The sequence below is a fragment of the Lissotriton vulgaris genome, chromosome 11 (assembly GCF_964263255.1).
Source record: "Lissotriton vulgaris chromosome 11, aLisVul1.2, whole genome shotgun sequence".
NCBI lineage: Eukaryota > Metazoa > Chordata > Amphibia > Caudata > Salamandridae > Lissotriton > Lissotriton vulgaris.
Genome location: NC_141699.1, coordinates 1,069,607,732 through 1,069,624,225, shown reverse-complemented (window position 1 = coordinate 1,069,624,225; position 16,494 = coordinate 1,069,607,732). Strand labels below are relative to the sequence as shown.

The 16,494-nt window shown below is 43.7% G+C and overlaps 1 protein-coding gene across 1 annotated transcript in view; it reads left to right on the top strand.

The window, feature by feature from the left end:
- Nucleotides 1-2,728: 2,728 nt before the first annotated feature.
- Nucleotides 2,729-16,494, top strand: part of ABCF3 (ATP binding cassette subfamily F member 3) — a 129,997-nt gene continuing 116,231 nt past the window's right edge. Inside the window, exons 1-3 of the mRNA XM_086944458.1 lie at nucleotides 2,729-2,908; nucleotides 11,113-11,260; nucleotides 11,661-11,740. Coding sequence (XP_086800584.1) covers nucleotides 2,836-2,908; nucleotides 11,113-11,260; nucleotides 11,661-11,740 — 301 coding nt within the window. The 5' untranslated portion in view covers nucleotides 2,729-2,835. The remainder of the gene's footprint in view (nucleotides 2,909-11,112; nucleotides 11,261-11,660; nucleotides 11,741-16,494) is intronic.

Sequence of the window (16,494 nt, the reverse complement as noted above, 5' to 3'; positions counted from 1 at the left end):
TTGGTCATGCAGGTGCGGTGCATTGACACAATTGGGGAGTAGTATATAAGGATGTTTGTTCAGGACTACGCTTCTTTTTCAGTACGCTATGTGCTGTCTATGAAATAGTACACAGACTCTGGTGAGTAGAATTTGGGGTCATGAGCAACTTATATGCTTTGTATGTAATCTAAAATTATGTCATTGTATATTGTGTTTGTTCTCATTAAACTACATGCACTCTGCCTGGACATGTGATTGCTGTGGGTGGAGTGTTGGAATGCTCTTGTTATTGAAGCGCTTTATATAGAAAGTTTTTGGTATGAGTTAAAGATGGCGCCCGACTTTGCAAAAAACGTTCTTCTTTCTTTGCTGATGGGGCTTTGGATCCTGGTATTTCCACGGTGCAGTTGGCAATTAAATCTGTATTGCGCCTTAGTCTGTTTCCCATATTGGTAATCTGGCACTTGTTTAAGGATACAATAAATTCCTGAAAATTACATTTTTCCTTTTTTCCTACATGATCACATTTTTGGTTTAATGTTCGTGATGGTTTGTATTCTTTCACCCCATCAGGTGTTGTTATTGGTTAGTTTATTCCCACAACACATAGGGTCGCGAGGTGGAAAATATCTGCGTATCACTAAAACATTATATGATTGAAGACTGGGAATTATTTATTCCATAAAAAAGAGTGGAAGTAGTGTTGAGAATAAACTACAATATTTGCAGATCCTGAAGGAATTTTGAGGATATAGGAGTCTTTACAGTTTATATGGTACGTGACATCAGCTTTTTTATATTTACTCTTTGAACTGTGTGGGTCCCTGCGTATATTTTGTTACCTAGGCGAGACTCTTGGTAATGAATTTAGATATGATCATCCTTTGTTTCAATAATGGAATTCATAACGTGATGGACTGGAAGTGCAGTGGATATACATTTGAATGTTAGTTTTATTGTGCTCTTCTCTTGTTGGCATTCGAACAGAAGCAGTTCTAATCAAATATGTCCAAATGTAATTGGAGTATAGTGCCGTATGGTAATATTTTTTCTGCATTTTAATGTTTATATATATTTAACGTTGATTAGTTGTTTATATGATTTCTTGTCATATGACTTTGCAGTGTGTTTGTTGTGTCTACTGGATAATAACGTTATAGTAAATTGTTATATATTGTGATAGGTCTTGTAAGTGTTGCAAATAGTTATGTGTTTAAATATGTTTTAATCTGTATTATATCTGAAGCCCTTAAGAAGTTCAATGTAGAGAAACATGTTGGCTGGAATTATTATGCAACATGAAGAGAATTTCTTGAATCTACTAAAGCAGAAATATTACTGATTGAATCAGACTTTTTAAATTGTTGTATTCTTATTTGAGCGCACTCTGTTGAATACATTATGCATTCCTCTGCTTTGCAGCAGAACTATTAGCAGCTTGTACTGCAGAGTACGCATCAAATTGTCAACAAGGGACAATTTGGATGTGCTGTGCGTTGTACCTAGCTGCTAAGTGACTTCTTTAGCTGATGAGAAGGGGTTGGAGCCCAAGTCTGGCACATGCATACATGCCAACATTTCAGAGCAGGCAAGAGGGAGATTTAAAAAAAATAGTGGGGAGAATGCATTTTTTCCACTAACATATTGAAGCAGAGGCAATCTGCCTGATTCGGGTCTATTGGTATATATGGTGACGGACAATAAGCATTTAATTTTTGGCAGTTTGACAAAATGTTAACCTTTGATATTGAGGTAATTTGTGGAGGAGGGATATTGGAGTGTGCGCAACAGGCATCAACATTTTATTTTTGCATGCAGGAATCAGGAGGCGGGAGACTAGCCTTGAAATCGGTAGTATCCTTCGTAAATTGGCAGTGTTGGCATGTATGCATGTGACATACATTTACCCAAGTGAAAGTGGATCTCTTTGGAAATCACCCACTGGCATAATCTGGGATGTTTTTGGAAAATTAGGCATGACACAGGATTTCAGAAATGCATTCATGCAAAAGACTTGATTCAGGAAGGAGACTCCTGATTTTTTTAAGCAAAAAATGGCTTTATTTTGGCCGCCACCCACCTGAAATTACCTAAAATTCAATAGAAGTCAATAGGGGGGAAAACAATTCTCCCAATTATTATTCTGTTTTTTTATTCTCCCACTTTTCACTTCTAAAATGTTAGCATGTATGGCAATGTGTACCATGCTGTGACAGGTCACATGCCAGAGTGACCTATCAATGCCAGGAATTTGTTTCTACCCATACTAATGCAGCTGAAACTATGCTTCCCTGCTCTTATTTACTATTACTGTATTGTTAAAAATATAGTGCTTACTACCTCTGACGAGGAGTCAAAGGGCTTTTCGGCAAGTAGCACTTCCACTCGGAACCCAGTGGTGAATTAGTATATGGAGATATGAAATTAATTTGAGCGGTGGACATGAGAGTTTGTCATTTGGATTACTATATTCACAACGATAATAGACGTCTGTTAATTAAAATATTTCTTCCCCTCCACAACACACCTTTTCAACGACGGCCGTTTATTTAACGGTCCTGCTACCTGCTAGAATTACTTCTTCGGGGTACCTGCCCTTGTTGTCCCTTTTTTGTTTCTACGGCGTGGCTCGTCTGAGGAAAGCGCCGTCAAACTGGGACACAGGCGCACTTTATTCCCGGGTCGCTAGAGGTGAGGCGCATGCGTAGTAAAGACGACTTTTGTACCTACCCGTGACACGACGCATGCGCAGTGGAAGAATGTCTTTGGCAGGACAAGCTAGCGGAAGTGCGTCATTAGGCGGCGCCCCCGTGAGTTGCAGATGACTACGAAGCCGGCTGTAGAGAGGCTGACATGGCGAGCATCGTGGATATTCTGAGCGATGAGTTCCCTGGCTTAGATTCTGAGGTGCTACAGTATGTGACTGGTAAGGAGCGCGGGCAGGTCGGCGTATAGTCTGAAAGGGGGGACTAGGGTGAATGAATTATTTAAGAATGAATAGCGGCAGTGCATGATAGGTCAGCCATTAGATGGGAAAACATTGTAGAAGCTAAGGTGGGAAGCATTGGGGCCTAATCGGAGGTAGAGAGCAACAGCCTGTGACAAGTGAGGAGAAGACAGGAAGAGGAGGTAGTGTGCCTCAGTTAGAGGCCAAGTGTAATGAGTGACAGTTGAACAGAGGGTAGCAGTCTTCGTCTTCTGAAGATGGTTTCTGTATGTTGTCTAGCAGTATGGCTTGGGGACAGGTAGGCAGTGTGTAACGTGTGAGGAGGGGATATGTGTGGCAAGAAAGGGATTTAGATAACTTGAAAAGGGGAACGAAGATCAGTGGCACTGTTACTTGGAAAGGAAACAGGACGTGACTTTCGAGTGTTGGAGTGAGTGTGTGACAGGCAAGATACCTGTTAAACTCGGAGTTTAGTTTCGATTAGTTGCAAGACATTCTCATCCTTGTACTATTGTATTGTTCTTGACTACTGAGAGAGATTGTTGAAACATAAGGGGACGGCAAGTGCCAGAATATTTCTGGGTAATTTTCATGACTCACACCTACACAAAATACTAGTGCCTAAGACGTTTGAGATCTGTTCTCCTTCACGTTTGCCTCCAATTAATTGTGCTGTCTTTATACATGGCATTATTCAGCAGTGACTTCTTCAGGTCACTTAACACATCTTATACGTGGACTAGTAGAACAGCTTGGAATAATTTTTCCATCAATCTTCACGTTTCTTTTTTCGATAATCAAATTTATTTGAATAAACCAAACATACAAAGGACAGCATATGATTGCGCAGTAAATCAAAGCCCATCTTCGGCATACAACAGAAATCCCAGCCATAGTTTGATACCTTCGAGCAAACAGCCCCACCGGAGAATCAAAGTAACAAGGTAGGAGAGAAATCAAGCACATATCTCAAGACAGTAGGTTTAGCCATTTGCCCCATATGTTATGAAATCTCGCAGGACATCCCCAGGCCTCAAAAAGGGGTTCCTCATGGGCCGTGCACCAATCCACTCCCCCTGTTGCCACTTTCGTATGGTAGGAGGTTTGGACTGAGCCTAGGACGCTGCAAAGTCTTGCTTCGCCACTGCTGTGCCTAGAAAGCGTTTGTCGGCTCTAGAGCCGTTCAATCCATCAAATGCACCCAGAAGAAGGCGTCGGTGATCATGAGGAACCTGCCACCCCAGAGTTTGTGTAGGTTCAGACTCCGCACCCGACCAAAATGGAGCAAGACCAGTGCATAACCAGACCATGTGGTAGAAATCAGCTGGAGCTTGGCCACATCGTGAACAATCTGGGGAGGGGCGCAGTCCCACCATGTGTAATCGCGCAGGGGTGAGATAAACCATGTGGAGGTAGTAAAGTTGGATGAGATGTAGTTCAGAGGAGGTTATCAAGGTTTTGGGAGCCATAAGGGCATCGCACTAATCTTCCTCTTCTAGGGGGCCCAGCCATCCCTCCCAGCGGTTCGCAGTCTAGGGTGGTTGGGCCATTGTTCATGAGGGAGCGATATATCTGTGACACTCCTCCCCTGCCTAAGTTTCCCATCATGACCTGGGCGTCTAGCGGACTGAACTCAGGAAGCGGGGTGCCTGGTGGAATGTGTTTTTAGGGCGTGGCGGAGTTGTAGATACTTGTAAAATTGGGTAGTGTGAAGGGAATGACGCTGTTGCAGATCGGGGAAGGTCCTGACATGGTCTCCTACCCAGACGTCCCTGAGGAGCGACATCCCGATCCCGCTGTCAGAAACCCTCAAGGGTCGATGTTGATTGTAGCCATGTGCTGTGCCACAGAGGTGTATGTTGGGTAAGTCTCTTGTCCCATCCCATGTAGCGCAGGTTGGAGCGCCAGGCCACTAGAACCGCTCTGGTGATAGGAGGGATCCTTTGTGGAATAGGAACCCCATATAAGTAGGCTTGGATTTGTGGGAAGTCCATAGTGCGGAGCTTAACCCGGTAGGCCAGGTCAGACCAGCCTCCAGTGAACCAGTCGTGGACGACTATTAGTTTGGTGGCCAAATAGTAGAGGTGGAGATTTGTCATGCCCATACCCCCGTCAAAGGGAGGGATCTGGCAGCAAGCCAAGGCTGTATGTGGTCTCCCGCCCCCTCAAGAACCTGGTAATTACCCCATCAAAGTCTCTGAACCAACTCCCTGGAAGGTGCATAGTGGTGGTTTGAAGAATGTATAGGAAGCGAGGGACAATCGTCATTTTAAAAAGCACCCCTCTTCCAAGGGGGTTGAGGGGAAGGGATTGCAAACGCTTAAGGTCGCTTTTGCCTTTCGTGACCAGGGGTGTAATATTTAGGGCCCATTCCTGCTCTGGAAGCAGTCTCACCCAGATCCCTAGGTACTTAAACAATTGTCTCCGTAACGGGATATTAGATTGCCAGTCAAAGAAAGCCCTTGAAGGATGGAGGGGGATTAGAGTGGACTTCGTTGGGTTGACCCGAAACGTTCTTGAAGGCCCGTAGCACCTCCAGACAACGCGGGCCGGAGCTCTCTGGGTCAGCTAAGAAAAGAAGGACGTTGTCCGCTTATAAGGCAATGTTATCCTCCTGGTGGGGCCCTCGGATTAGGGATCTTCATGTTTCTAAAGAAGTAGTTGTGCTTATGAGTCTGTCGCTTGTATCTGCATTAAGACCACTTCAAAAGTCCATCATTTCTTATCCCAATGTAGAAAATTATGATTGAATAAGATGTACTTATAGAGCACGTAGCTACTCCGAGAAGTCCTGGTGCTAAATTCGTGCCTATTTTGGGGTAACCTTGATGTGACCGACCTAGTGACGTTTTTGTTCCATGGAGCATTACTCGATAACACTATGCAGAAGCATAGTGGTTGTAGCAAAGAGTTGTCCTACTAATCACCTCATGCTCTGCCTCATTTCCTCACAACTACAGACGACATTTGTGCGGAGTCCAAGGCAGGAGTGAAGTATGAACTGCTTAGGAGAGAACGTGAGCATGCATGGATGTAGGAGGACTAGAGAACTCCAGTGGAGCCATAAGGAGACCCTTACTGTGTGCCGTAATAGCTGCAAAGGTGGTAAAGGTGTTCTCTGGAGCCTGGGGGATGAGCTCTAGACGTGCCTTGTTATAGAGAACTTTGTAGTCTGTTACATCCAGGGCACCAGTGGAATCAGAAGTACAACCGTTTTTTTGGGTTCTTGGATGGTGTACCTAAAATTGTGAGATAACATTAAAATTATATGCATGTCTGCGGAAGAGGGGCCTTCCAAGCCATGGCAGTTAATTGCTTATGTAGTGTCTGGTACGTTTAATTCATTTTGTGATCCGTAAAAGACAGAGGAGCAGAGCTAGGGGCAACTGGACATCAATCACCGCCGACACATGTTCAATCGCATTCCCAAACCATATGAATAAATGTAGAATCTATATAACCGCATCTCAGGCACGCCAGGGACACCGCCGGAAATATTTTGTGTAGGCTGTGCGGTGTAAGGTAGGTTTGATGCAAGTAATTGAATTGCATGAACTTTAAACAGGCATTACGCAACATCTGCTTCACCCGTTCAAAGGCTATGTTCCATTACTTGGTTGTCCATTCCGTTCCCAAGCAGTCATCCCGTTTGGGCTTGCCTTGGGTCAGATATTCACTGTATAGAAGCTGTCATACCAATTTTTTTTTTTATATATATATTTCTTTTTATTTAAAGCACGGCAACCACCGAATACATGAGTGCATAGAACATACGAGGGTCGTCCACACTATCGGCATATGATACAATTAATGATGAACTGAGGGTGGGGGGAGGAGAGGGTACAGAAGAGATACGTCAGCGTTGGCAGTAAGGGGTCAGGGGGAAAGTGGGACATCAAAGGTTGCAGTCGCAGGTGGTACACATGTGTTCCCCCTGTATCGATTCCACGGGCCCCATACATTATTCCATTTCCTCGGGCGGCCTGAGCCAAATACAGTTTTTTCCCCGAAACATTCACCAATCCATGTTTTCAATCCACACCTCAATAGCGGGTGGCCTCTGGGACCCCCACTGCTGTGCTATGTTCCGTTTAGCAATCATGGCCCCCAAAGTCACCCATTGGGTCTGTGCCGTATTGAGATCAGTCGGCTCCCAGACATTCAACAAACATCGCCTAGCTTCTGGCAAGAGAGCCACCCTGTCACTTACTGCATCACCTTGTGGACCCTGCCCCAATATTCAACCACATACCGAACTTCCCATATGATATACAGAAACGTACCCAAGTGACCACATCCCCGCTGACACAGACCGTCCGCCGTGAAACCCATTCGGATCAAACGGGGACCCGTGACATAGACTCTGTGTAGTATTTTAAGCTGAACCAATCTCAATCGCTCCGGAATCGCGACCTCCTTTGGTGAGGAGATCGCCTTTTTCCAGTCCTCACCATCAAGTTCTAGGCCGTCTCGGGTCCACTTATCCCGTAGTTGTGTCAAAAGGTCAGCTCTGTGATTGATCAGCTTCTTATAGACCAGGGAAATGGTGCTATCAGGCAGATAACCGTCCAATATACGGTCCACCAATGGGGTAGCCTCCGGTATCTCCACCCCCTCTGGGAAAACCGATGTCAGTGCGTGACGAACCTGCGCATATCGAAGGTATTCCGTCTCTCCTAATTCGTACTCGGTCGGTAAGGCTACAAGTGTTATAACCTTTCCCTTCACCCAACCAATTTTTTTTTTAACTGGTTCCATCTATAACACTCCCTCCATTACATATTTGATTGGATACTTGATTACCCACACAATTTGCTGTTTAATATAAATTTGATTGTCCTCATACAAGACTTGGACATCTCTTTTTACCTCCAAAACATTACAAGCTTTAAAAAAAGTCAATTGTGACAAAATCTGTGTCCGCTGTTGCAGGTGTCATTCTTTTGTCTTGGACAACTATCAGAATCTACCTATGTCACATCATTGTTCTACATATGACTAAAGTACCGAATGTGCATGTGTGTTTTCTCTGATAGCAGTATTATTTTATTTGACCTATCCAATGGGTTACAGAACAACTGTCTGACGCAATAAAAACAACAAAATGTACAACTGTTTGATATCCATTGTTAGTTAACAGACTGTACCTGATTTCACCGTTTGGTATGCCCCCAACAAACCTTACGTAGAGCCGGGATTGTTTATTGAAATGCTGGTTTGCTCTTTTGATGACGTTGTTCCCATGCCTAGCTTTGTCTGATTTCTACTGTTGGCAGGAGAGCAGAAGTTGGACAAGTAGTGGACGTGTTTAATACCTCCATAATGTACCGGGGTGGCTATGGGAGCACATGAAGAGCAAGAGGAGACTTTCTGTAAAGTGTGCTGCCTTTCCTCATATTGTTAAAAAATAGTTTCCTGAAAAGAGATGTATTGATAACTGTCAGCCTTGGCTAATATTTGTTTTCCCCTACAATTTTGGGTGGCATTCCAGAAGTTCAGGTAGGAAGCCTGCTAAGTGAGGTGTGATATCTTATTTTGTATTTCCAGTCTGGGGCTCAAGTGCCAATTTATGGCTAAACATAAATATATCTTGTTGTCTCATAATCAACTGCTGCTGATGTGGGGGAAATACTTGGACATCTTTTCTTGCAAGAATTCCTGTAAGTTGGATGGTAAATCAAAATGATTCCACCACACAGAACACCTGATTAGGTGATTACCAATCCTTATCTAGTCCTGGACCTTATGCTGAAAGTGCCCTTCTGTGAATCATGTTTTACACAATTCATAATTTTGGTGGACAAAACTCTTCTCTGCTTCTCACCTTCCTAGCACATTTTCGTGGTTTTGACCATTGTGTTCTTATAAGTATTTGAAAAGATAGAAGGTGCATTGACAATCCGGCTCTAAAATGCTCTTAAGTTGAAGCCAATAAAGTGGTTTCAACAGAGAGTCTGAACCTGTCTTTCTTGGCTAATACCATTACCATTCTGTGTTTCCCCAATACCCCTGCCTAACTGCTCTACTGTTTCGCCTGCATGTCAATTCAGTATTCAAACACAGGGAAACCGCAATAATGATGGCAAGGGTGGCTGTCAATAATATGAATAATACCACCAAATCATCCAGACAATCATGTCCCCTTTTAATTTCTAATCTGCAGAATATGATTTGTTCCCCACTCTGCAGCAAGACACGTTGATGTAAATAGTTGTATTATTAGTTTCAGAAGTGTATACAAAAGTGTTGTACATCACACAAATGTATCCAACAGAAAATCCCCCAATTGTAAAATGTAAAGGATCCTCATCAGTGGTGCTAATTCGGTAAACCACTTTGATTATGTCAGTGCTCTTTACAATGGAAATTCTGTACCCATACCACCTTTCTCAGGACACGCATAAGACACACCCTATACTGGTATTGGGAAGATACTAATCCTATAAGGAGGGGGTTTTCCTCCCTTCTAGTCTCTGTTGCTATTTGGTTATAATTGAGATATCTTTTCAGTAATGTTTATCAATATTTCTCTGGGTTCATCAAATTGTCACCTTTTTAAATATTTTTTTTCAGAACAAAATTTTATTTTGGCGTTGATAAATTGCATAACAAGCACAGCACCTCGGGAATCGGAGGAGCAGTGAGCATTAGAGTAGTAATCACAGTGAAGCAATTCAATCAACAGTTCAAGAGGAAGAAATGCAACCAAGGCCCCCCTCCCTCCACCCTCCCACTCCCCCAACCCAGAACTCCCCCAACCCCTTGCACAGCGTCTAAACAAATTCCAAATACAGATACGGTAAGAAGCGTACAGTGTGTATGTCTCATGGCCCGGGCTCAGCGTCCAAGTGTCCCTCCACAGGCCGATCCAGTGTTGGCGGTTCCAGCCACAGTCCACGATAATCCGCCCACCTCTTCCAAATTTTATAATGTTTCCGAGGGCAGCCCACCTTTTAAATATTTTCGTGCTTCTAAGGTAAGCAACAGATGCCCTTTTAGGGGCAGTTGTAAGTATTTCAAAACTGTCCACAAAATATATTTTGAATAAAAATTATGTTCTGTTTTCATGCTTTACTATCTGGTATTATAGGATCAGAGCATATTTAAAATGAAAAAATCAATAATTTTCAATGTGCAGTTTCCAGCCTGTGTGCACCTTGGTCCGTGCACCATGTGCCCTTTTGATTTTTTTGATGTCCGTTACCCTAACTATGGCCATGCAACTGTTTTCGTCTTATGGCTGATTACGTTTGAAAACAGTAAATATGAATCATTCTCACTCCTCTGAGTGCCTCTTCCTCTTTACGGAAAGTTGGAATTTTTCTAATTCTATTTTTAGTGTGTTTCTGTGCCATGATATGTTTGAAGTTGCATTACTCTTTCATTCTGTGGTAGGACTCCATACAAGCTGCAGCACTTCATAGGGAGCAACCTAGCATCGCTCTCCTACGCCCATCCCCGCCAGTGAACCACGTGGCATTGGTGCTAGCCCACGTTTCATAGATATTGTCATTTTTAGTTGAGGGGGGAATCTCTTTCCACCACTGAGCATTCTATCCTTGGTCCTAGCTGTGCACTCCTGGGAACCAGCCATCTCGCTGACTATTCTGTGATCTCAGGTGTCCCCTTCTGAGACCAACGCCATCTTCCAAGGCCTCTCCTAAATGGTATTTTTAGATACTGTTTTGATTGTCTTTTAATTATGTCTTCTCATTTTGTAAATGTTTTTCAGATGTTTATTACTTATTCTGCAATCTAAAATGAACGCCTTCTTTATATCTGCCCATTCATGTAATGGTCAACCGGTACAAGGGTTGAGGGGCTAGTTTGCACGGTTTAAAAACATAAATAAAATGTATCTTAATCAGTAAGTGATCAGTGTATAAGTAGTGGCTCAGGCTGCTCTTCCCATCTTTCCATACCCCCTAACCACTTCATGGTCAACCATAAGGCCATCCATGGTTACAAAAAAGTCTTCACATTTTCACCTAAATGTTTACAAGAATGCCTCTAAAGTCAAATAGTGCTTCAGAAAAAACTTTCAGGCTCCTCTCCCTTTTTTCCGGGAACACTTGTCATAGTCTAGTAATTTTATATTCTGTATTGTGAAAAGCTCCCATGTGGGGGTTGACTGGAGGATTTTCTTGGCGTCAGTGTTTGATTGCACCTTCCATTTTTCTCAGGTATTTTGTCCAGTAGCAGCTCTGACTTTGAGTCTGAGGATGACTTGTTTGAAGCTGTAGGGGATCTTCTTCAGGATGTTTCTAGAGATGTCAAAGATGATGTGGATATCCGGGACGTCTGCCAGAGGATGTATAACATCTTGTGTCTGTGAGTATAAGCAGTCACTCACTTCTATTGAGATACAGGTCTGGGTCAGTTGCTGAACTTTGTGACTCCCTAAACGGATGTGAGAAAGTGTTGGCTGATGGATTTATGATCAATAGGAATGCATGCTGGTACTTTATTAAACACTAATAGTAGACATTTCAGATCAGTGGTAACTCCTACAATGCAGTCTTACTGCATCAGAGTTGCTAAAATCCTGGGGCATTGTTTGCTTTAGGTATAGGGACTTTGTCTAGGCTCTGCTTGGTACACTTGTGAGTAAGCACGCCTCTAATGGCTGTTTGAGTTTGTATGCCTTGCTTTTTCTTCAGTGTGCTAGCCTCTAGTTGTTCAGAATGACAGTTGTGGGCTTCACTTTAATTCTGAAAATTTATTTTCTCAGCGATGGTAAGTCCTGCATGGGACAACAACAGGTGCTACTGGATGCTCCTATTCAACTCTCCAAAATTACTGATGGGTGTGGTAAGTCTTTTTCACAAACTTGTGCTACTTGATTTATTATTCATAGGATTGATGTTCACGAACACTCAAGGGGCCATTAATCATCCAAACTGACTGTGTAAAGGAATACCTCTCTAAAGTTTTGTCTTGTTCATTTAGGTAGGTATTACAGTATTAAGGAGGTAAGAAAATCGCCCCACTTTCAATGTCGCAGGCTCACCCTTCAATCTGATGTTATTGCTTTGGCCTTTGACTGATGATTGTTCGCCCCCATGTATTTAGAATCATTGAAAGCAAGGCTCTGCTGTTTTTTACTTATATTTGACTAAACACAGTCAGGTTTCTTGATTGGGAAATCACCGGTTAATGTGAGCTTCCCTCTTGTTTTTGTGAGTGAATGCTGTTTTGCCACCTGTTGCATCACAAGGAAACCTAGTGCCTTGACTGTTCAAAAAGTGTTCTTTGTATGGCAAGAAAAGCCAGGAAACGACAAACATTACTTGTGTGTCCTGTGCCTATCTAGTAGTTACATTGTTCAGGAGTGCTCAGAATACCTGAACCTTTCAGAAGGAATTCATCTTAACAGTACTGAATATTCGAGAGTCCACTTTGAGTGATTGCTATCCTCATCCTCTGACTCATCCTGAAGTGATAGTCGCTGGACTCTGCTTTGCTTAGACTTACCACCTGATTCGATCCGTCTCTAAATGGTGAGTAACTGCAACCTAGCCGCCACAATACCTCTGCTTGCCACAGGAGTAAGGCATTATTAAAATAGATCCGATAGCAGTAAGATCTACACACTTTGCAACAGCATCTCAATGCATCTCTTGTCCTGGTTAAGGACTTCTGATCCTTCGGTGCACAGCAAAAAAGAAGGTTTATAGAGGAAACACTCTGTACTGGCTGATGTGCCGATGACAAGATGCAGGAGATGAAAGTGAATGCGGATACCCTAAAATCCATATGGCTGGAGAGGGGGGTGCACTACAGGGGCTATTAAGATCCTTTTAGCTTTGCGTCTGTGTTTATCAGTATCATCTGTCCTGTTGGCAGCAAGCACACTGCTAATATAAAAATAATCAGTTTTAGCAGGAAAGACAGTTGAGGGGAATAAGGCGGCACCTGCCTTTGGCCTCCGCAGGGATGTTCCCTGCTACATTAAAGAGATGAATACGTCGATACACTCTGCCTGCTGTCATGTAGGGGTTGGAATCCTTGACAAACAAGCATTTACAATGCAATGGTCTCGGCATTATTAAAGGTAGAGCTATTGGCATTGCTCATGACTTTTTTTTTTTTAAATCTTAAATAAATGGCATTGCCATTTACATTGCTAATAGCTTAATTGTTAAATAAATGGTATTGTCATTTACAATGCCAATAGGTTAATCGCTCGCAAATGCATGACCTATTACATTTACGCCCACACAGAGCCACACACACAAAGCCACCCGCACACACAGAGCCACCCACACAGAGCCCCCACACACACACAGAGCCCCCCCACACACACAGAGCCCCCCCACACACACAGAGCCCCCACACACACACAGAGCCCCCCACACACACAGAGCCCCCCCCCCACACACACAGAGCCCCCCACACACACACACAGCCCCCCACACACACACACACACACACACACAGCCCCACACATAGAGCCCCCCCCCAACACACACACACAGAGCCACACACACACACACACACACACACACAGAGAGCGGGATACTTTGTGCATTAAAAAGATTTCCCTTTCGGGAATAAAACACAGGGACGATGGTCTACTGTTCCTTGTAGACCATATTCCTTTGTGTGTCATCAAATACAGGGAGTCACAAATAGCAACCTGCCTAGTTAATTTTATTTAAGCTAGTTGTTCTGATGCCCCTTGTGGATAGCGATTTTGCGACGTAATTATTAGCATGTAGGTCACATCACAAAATTGTAAAAAGTTGGTGCTAAATTTGTGACCACTTTTGATGATCTGTCTATTCGTACATCTGACCCTTGGCTCTACATGTAATGATTATTATAAGAGTAGCCCCTCTGGGCTACAGGGGTTCCTTTTTTGACAGTTTTTCAAAAGAACAGAAAAAAGAAAGAATGAAAGAAGTAGGGAAGAGGGGGAAGAAAGACAGAAACAGAGGGAATGAAGGAAGGGAGAAATGGAAATAAAAGAAGTCAGTGAGAATATAATAAAGAAAGAACGTCAGAAGAAAGAAATGATGGAACAAATGGCTGAAGGATACAACAATGAAGTGGAGAAAAATAAATGTGATAAAACAGGGAATTACTGCTACTAAATGCGGAATTGTGTAAGTGAACTTTCATCCGCCTCCCTCTCTCTTCTGTTTTCTCTCTTTCTATTCTCAGGAAGTAAAGAACACACCGAGGATCACTAAAATATTTGTTTAACATAGCAGTAACCCTAAGGTGATATATCACATGAATAGGTCAGAGGAGACACAGGGCCACCCCCTGCACCCAGGAGCTTGTTTCCTTCCCAGTATAAGAATTGGCTTGGTAGTTTGGTTTGCCCTGTTCCCATCATGCACTGGGACAGGAACAGACTAATTTGCATGTAGCCAGGTTCTGAGCTGGGATGGTGCAGTGAGCTAAAAAACGGTGATGGATCAAGCCCTGATCTTTGGACTGGGTAAGAGTGATCTGCTTAATTCAGACACTCTGTTCATCACCACCCCCTTTTCTGAATCGAAAAGTCAGGGGGCAGCCATGTATACGCTCTATCATGGCAGATGAAGTAGGTACCCTTAGCTGCTAAGAAGGACGGGGAGGTCTGAGACGGGGAAAAAGTATGTTTCAGTACAGACACTCTTCCCTAACTGAGCTCTAGGGTTTTTGCCATTTCCCTGCAGACATAGGTGACCCTGATGGGGTACTATCCAGATCGGGGAGGATTTCTTTGCTCGCTGGCTCTCACTCAAGGAAATTCCATATTTTGTTATATTCCACCTACTGTAAGGCTTCAATTCATCTCTGGGAATTGTTCTATACGTGTCGATATCTCTGCTCATATTTCTTATTCCTACCACTAGTGCCTTGTTGCTCGAATTGCTCCCTGTGGGACGTGGGGGATATGGTTCGATGGCAAATAGGAACATTGTTTGAAATGCCCACAAAGAACCATAGTAGCTAAATGGCAGGACAAAATATGGGATACCCTTATCTGTCGTGTGTGGCATAAGTCCACATACCCAACAATTTGTTGTGTTCATTACAAACTGGTGCTGGTGTAGGAGCTGAACGAATGAGTTATTTATAAATTCTAATCTTCTGGCAGACTCGTGTTCAGGCAGAGGGTGAAAAGAGTGCGGGGAAACAGTAGGAGGAGGTGTGTGGTGTGTGCAAACGATACTCGAAAGGTGAATAAAGCATAGCCTATTAAGAACATCACTATACTACACAACATGAAAATGCATATTATTAAAAATCGAGTTTTTGCCATCACAGTGCATATTCTCGTTTCAAAGTTTGTTGATCTGACAAGTCTCTCCATCTTGGGAAACTCCATCCTCTAAGTTTCTGCCCGCGGTGGGAGATTGTTTCTGCTAAGGAGTGCTTCTGTCAGTTTAGGGCAACTCCCTTAGACCAACCAGAACTGTCGACCTAACCGTCTCCAGCTGCACTCCAAAGACTGTGGCAACCGCGACCCTAGCAGCAGAACCGGATGGCGGTCCGAAAATCAAAAATGAGCAAGTTTCCTGGATGAGAGAGCTGCACAATCAAAAAGAAAAACGTTTATTTGTCCATAGTCATAGGTCTTGGCCTCAAGTTATAGCGATCTCTACCATGTGCTGTGTGGTCTAGAAACAATAGTTCAGGCTCTGCAGTGTCCAATCGCATTGACGGAGGCACAGCTTCTTGTAAAATGTTGTCGCTTTCCTTTTCAGAAGTAGTTCCTTTCAGACATGCATCGCTAAAGGGCAAGAACCGAGGCACAGTCTCAGCCTCAGAGTCAGCAATTCCCTCCTGGACCCACCGGTCATATGGAAGGGGCAGAGGGACCCTCTTACAGTGGTTGCCGTGAACCCAATGTTTTTTTCCTTCAACTCGGACGGCAGATCTCGTTGAGAGGAGGACTAGGTGAGGGCCGGTCCACCGGGGGTGGTCATTCTTTGTTCGCTGGAAGTTCTTGACCAGCACATAGGATCCAGGATCGATAGGATGCCCTGGAGCTTCAGAGGCCTGAGGTAGAGAGTCGTGGACCTGTTGGTCTAAAACACGCAATTTAGCCGTCAATTCATACAGATAGTCAAGCAGTACAGGATGCTCTATTTCACTGAACCTGGTGGGCCTTGGCACTCCCCATATGTTGGCCGGACGGCCGAACACAATTTCATGTGGAGTAAGTCCCACTCTAGAGTGAACAGTCATTCTTGTGGATAGGAGCGCCAAGGGCAGAGCGTCCGGTTCATTTAAGACCTGTGCTTGCTTGAATCTTGGCTAGTTTCAACTTTAACGTGCCGTTGTAGCACTCTACTAGTCCAGCTGACTGGGGGTGATTTGCAGCGTGGAACTTCTGTTGTATGCCTAGCCCCTCACACACTTTCTTCATCACGCGTCCCACAAATTAACTCCCATTATCACTCCAGATCATTCTAGGCATTCCAAACCTAGGGAAAAACTCTTTGACAAGGGCTTTAGCTGTGGACAAGGCAGTATTGTCCTTAAGGGGATACGCCTCCACCCACCTGGAAAAGGCACAAACAACAACGAGTACGTATTTCAGATTGTTGCACCTTTCCATGTGG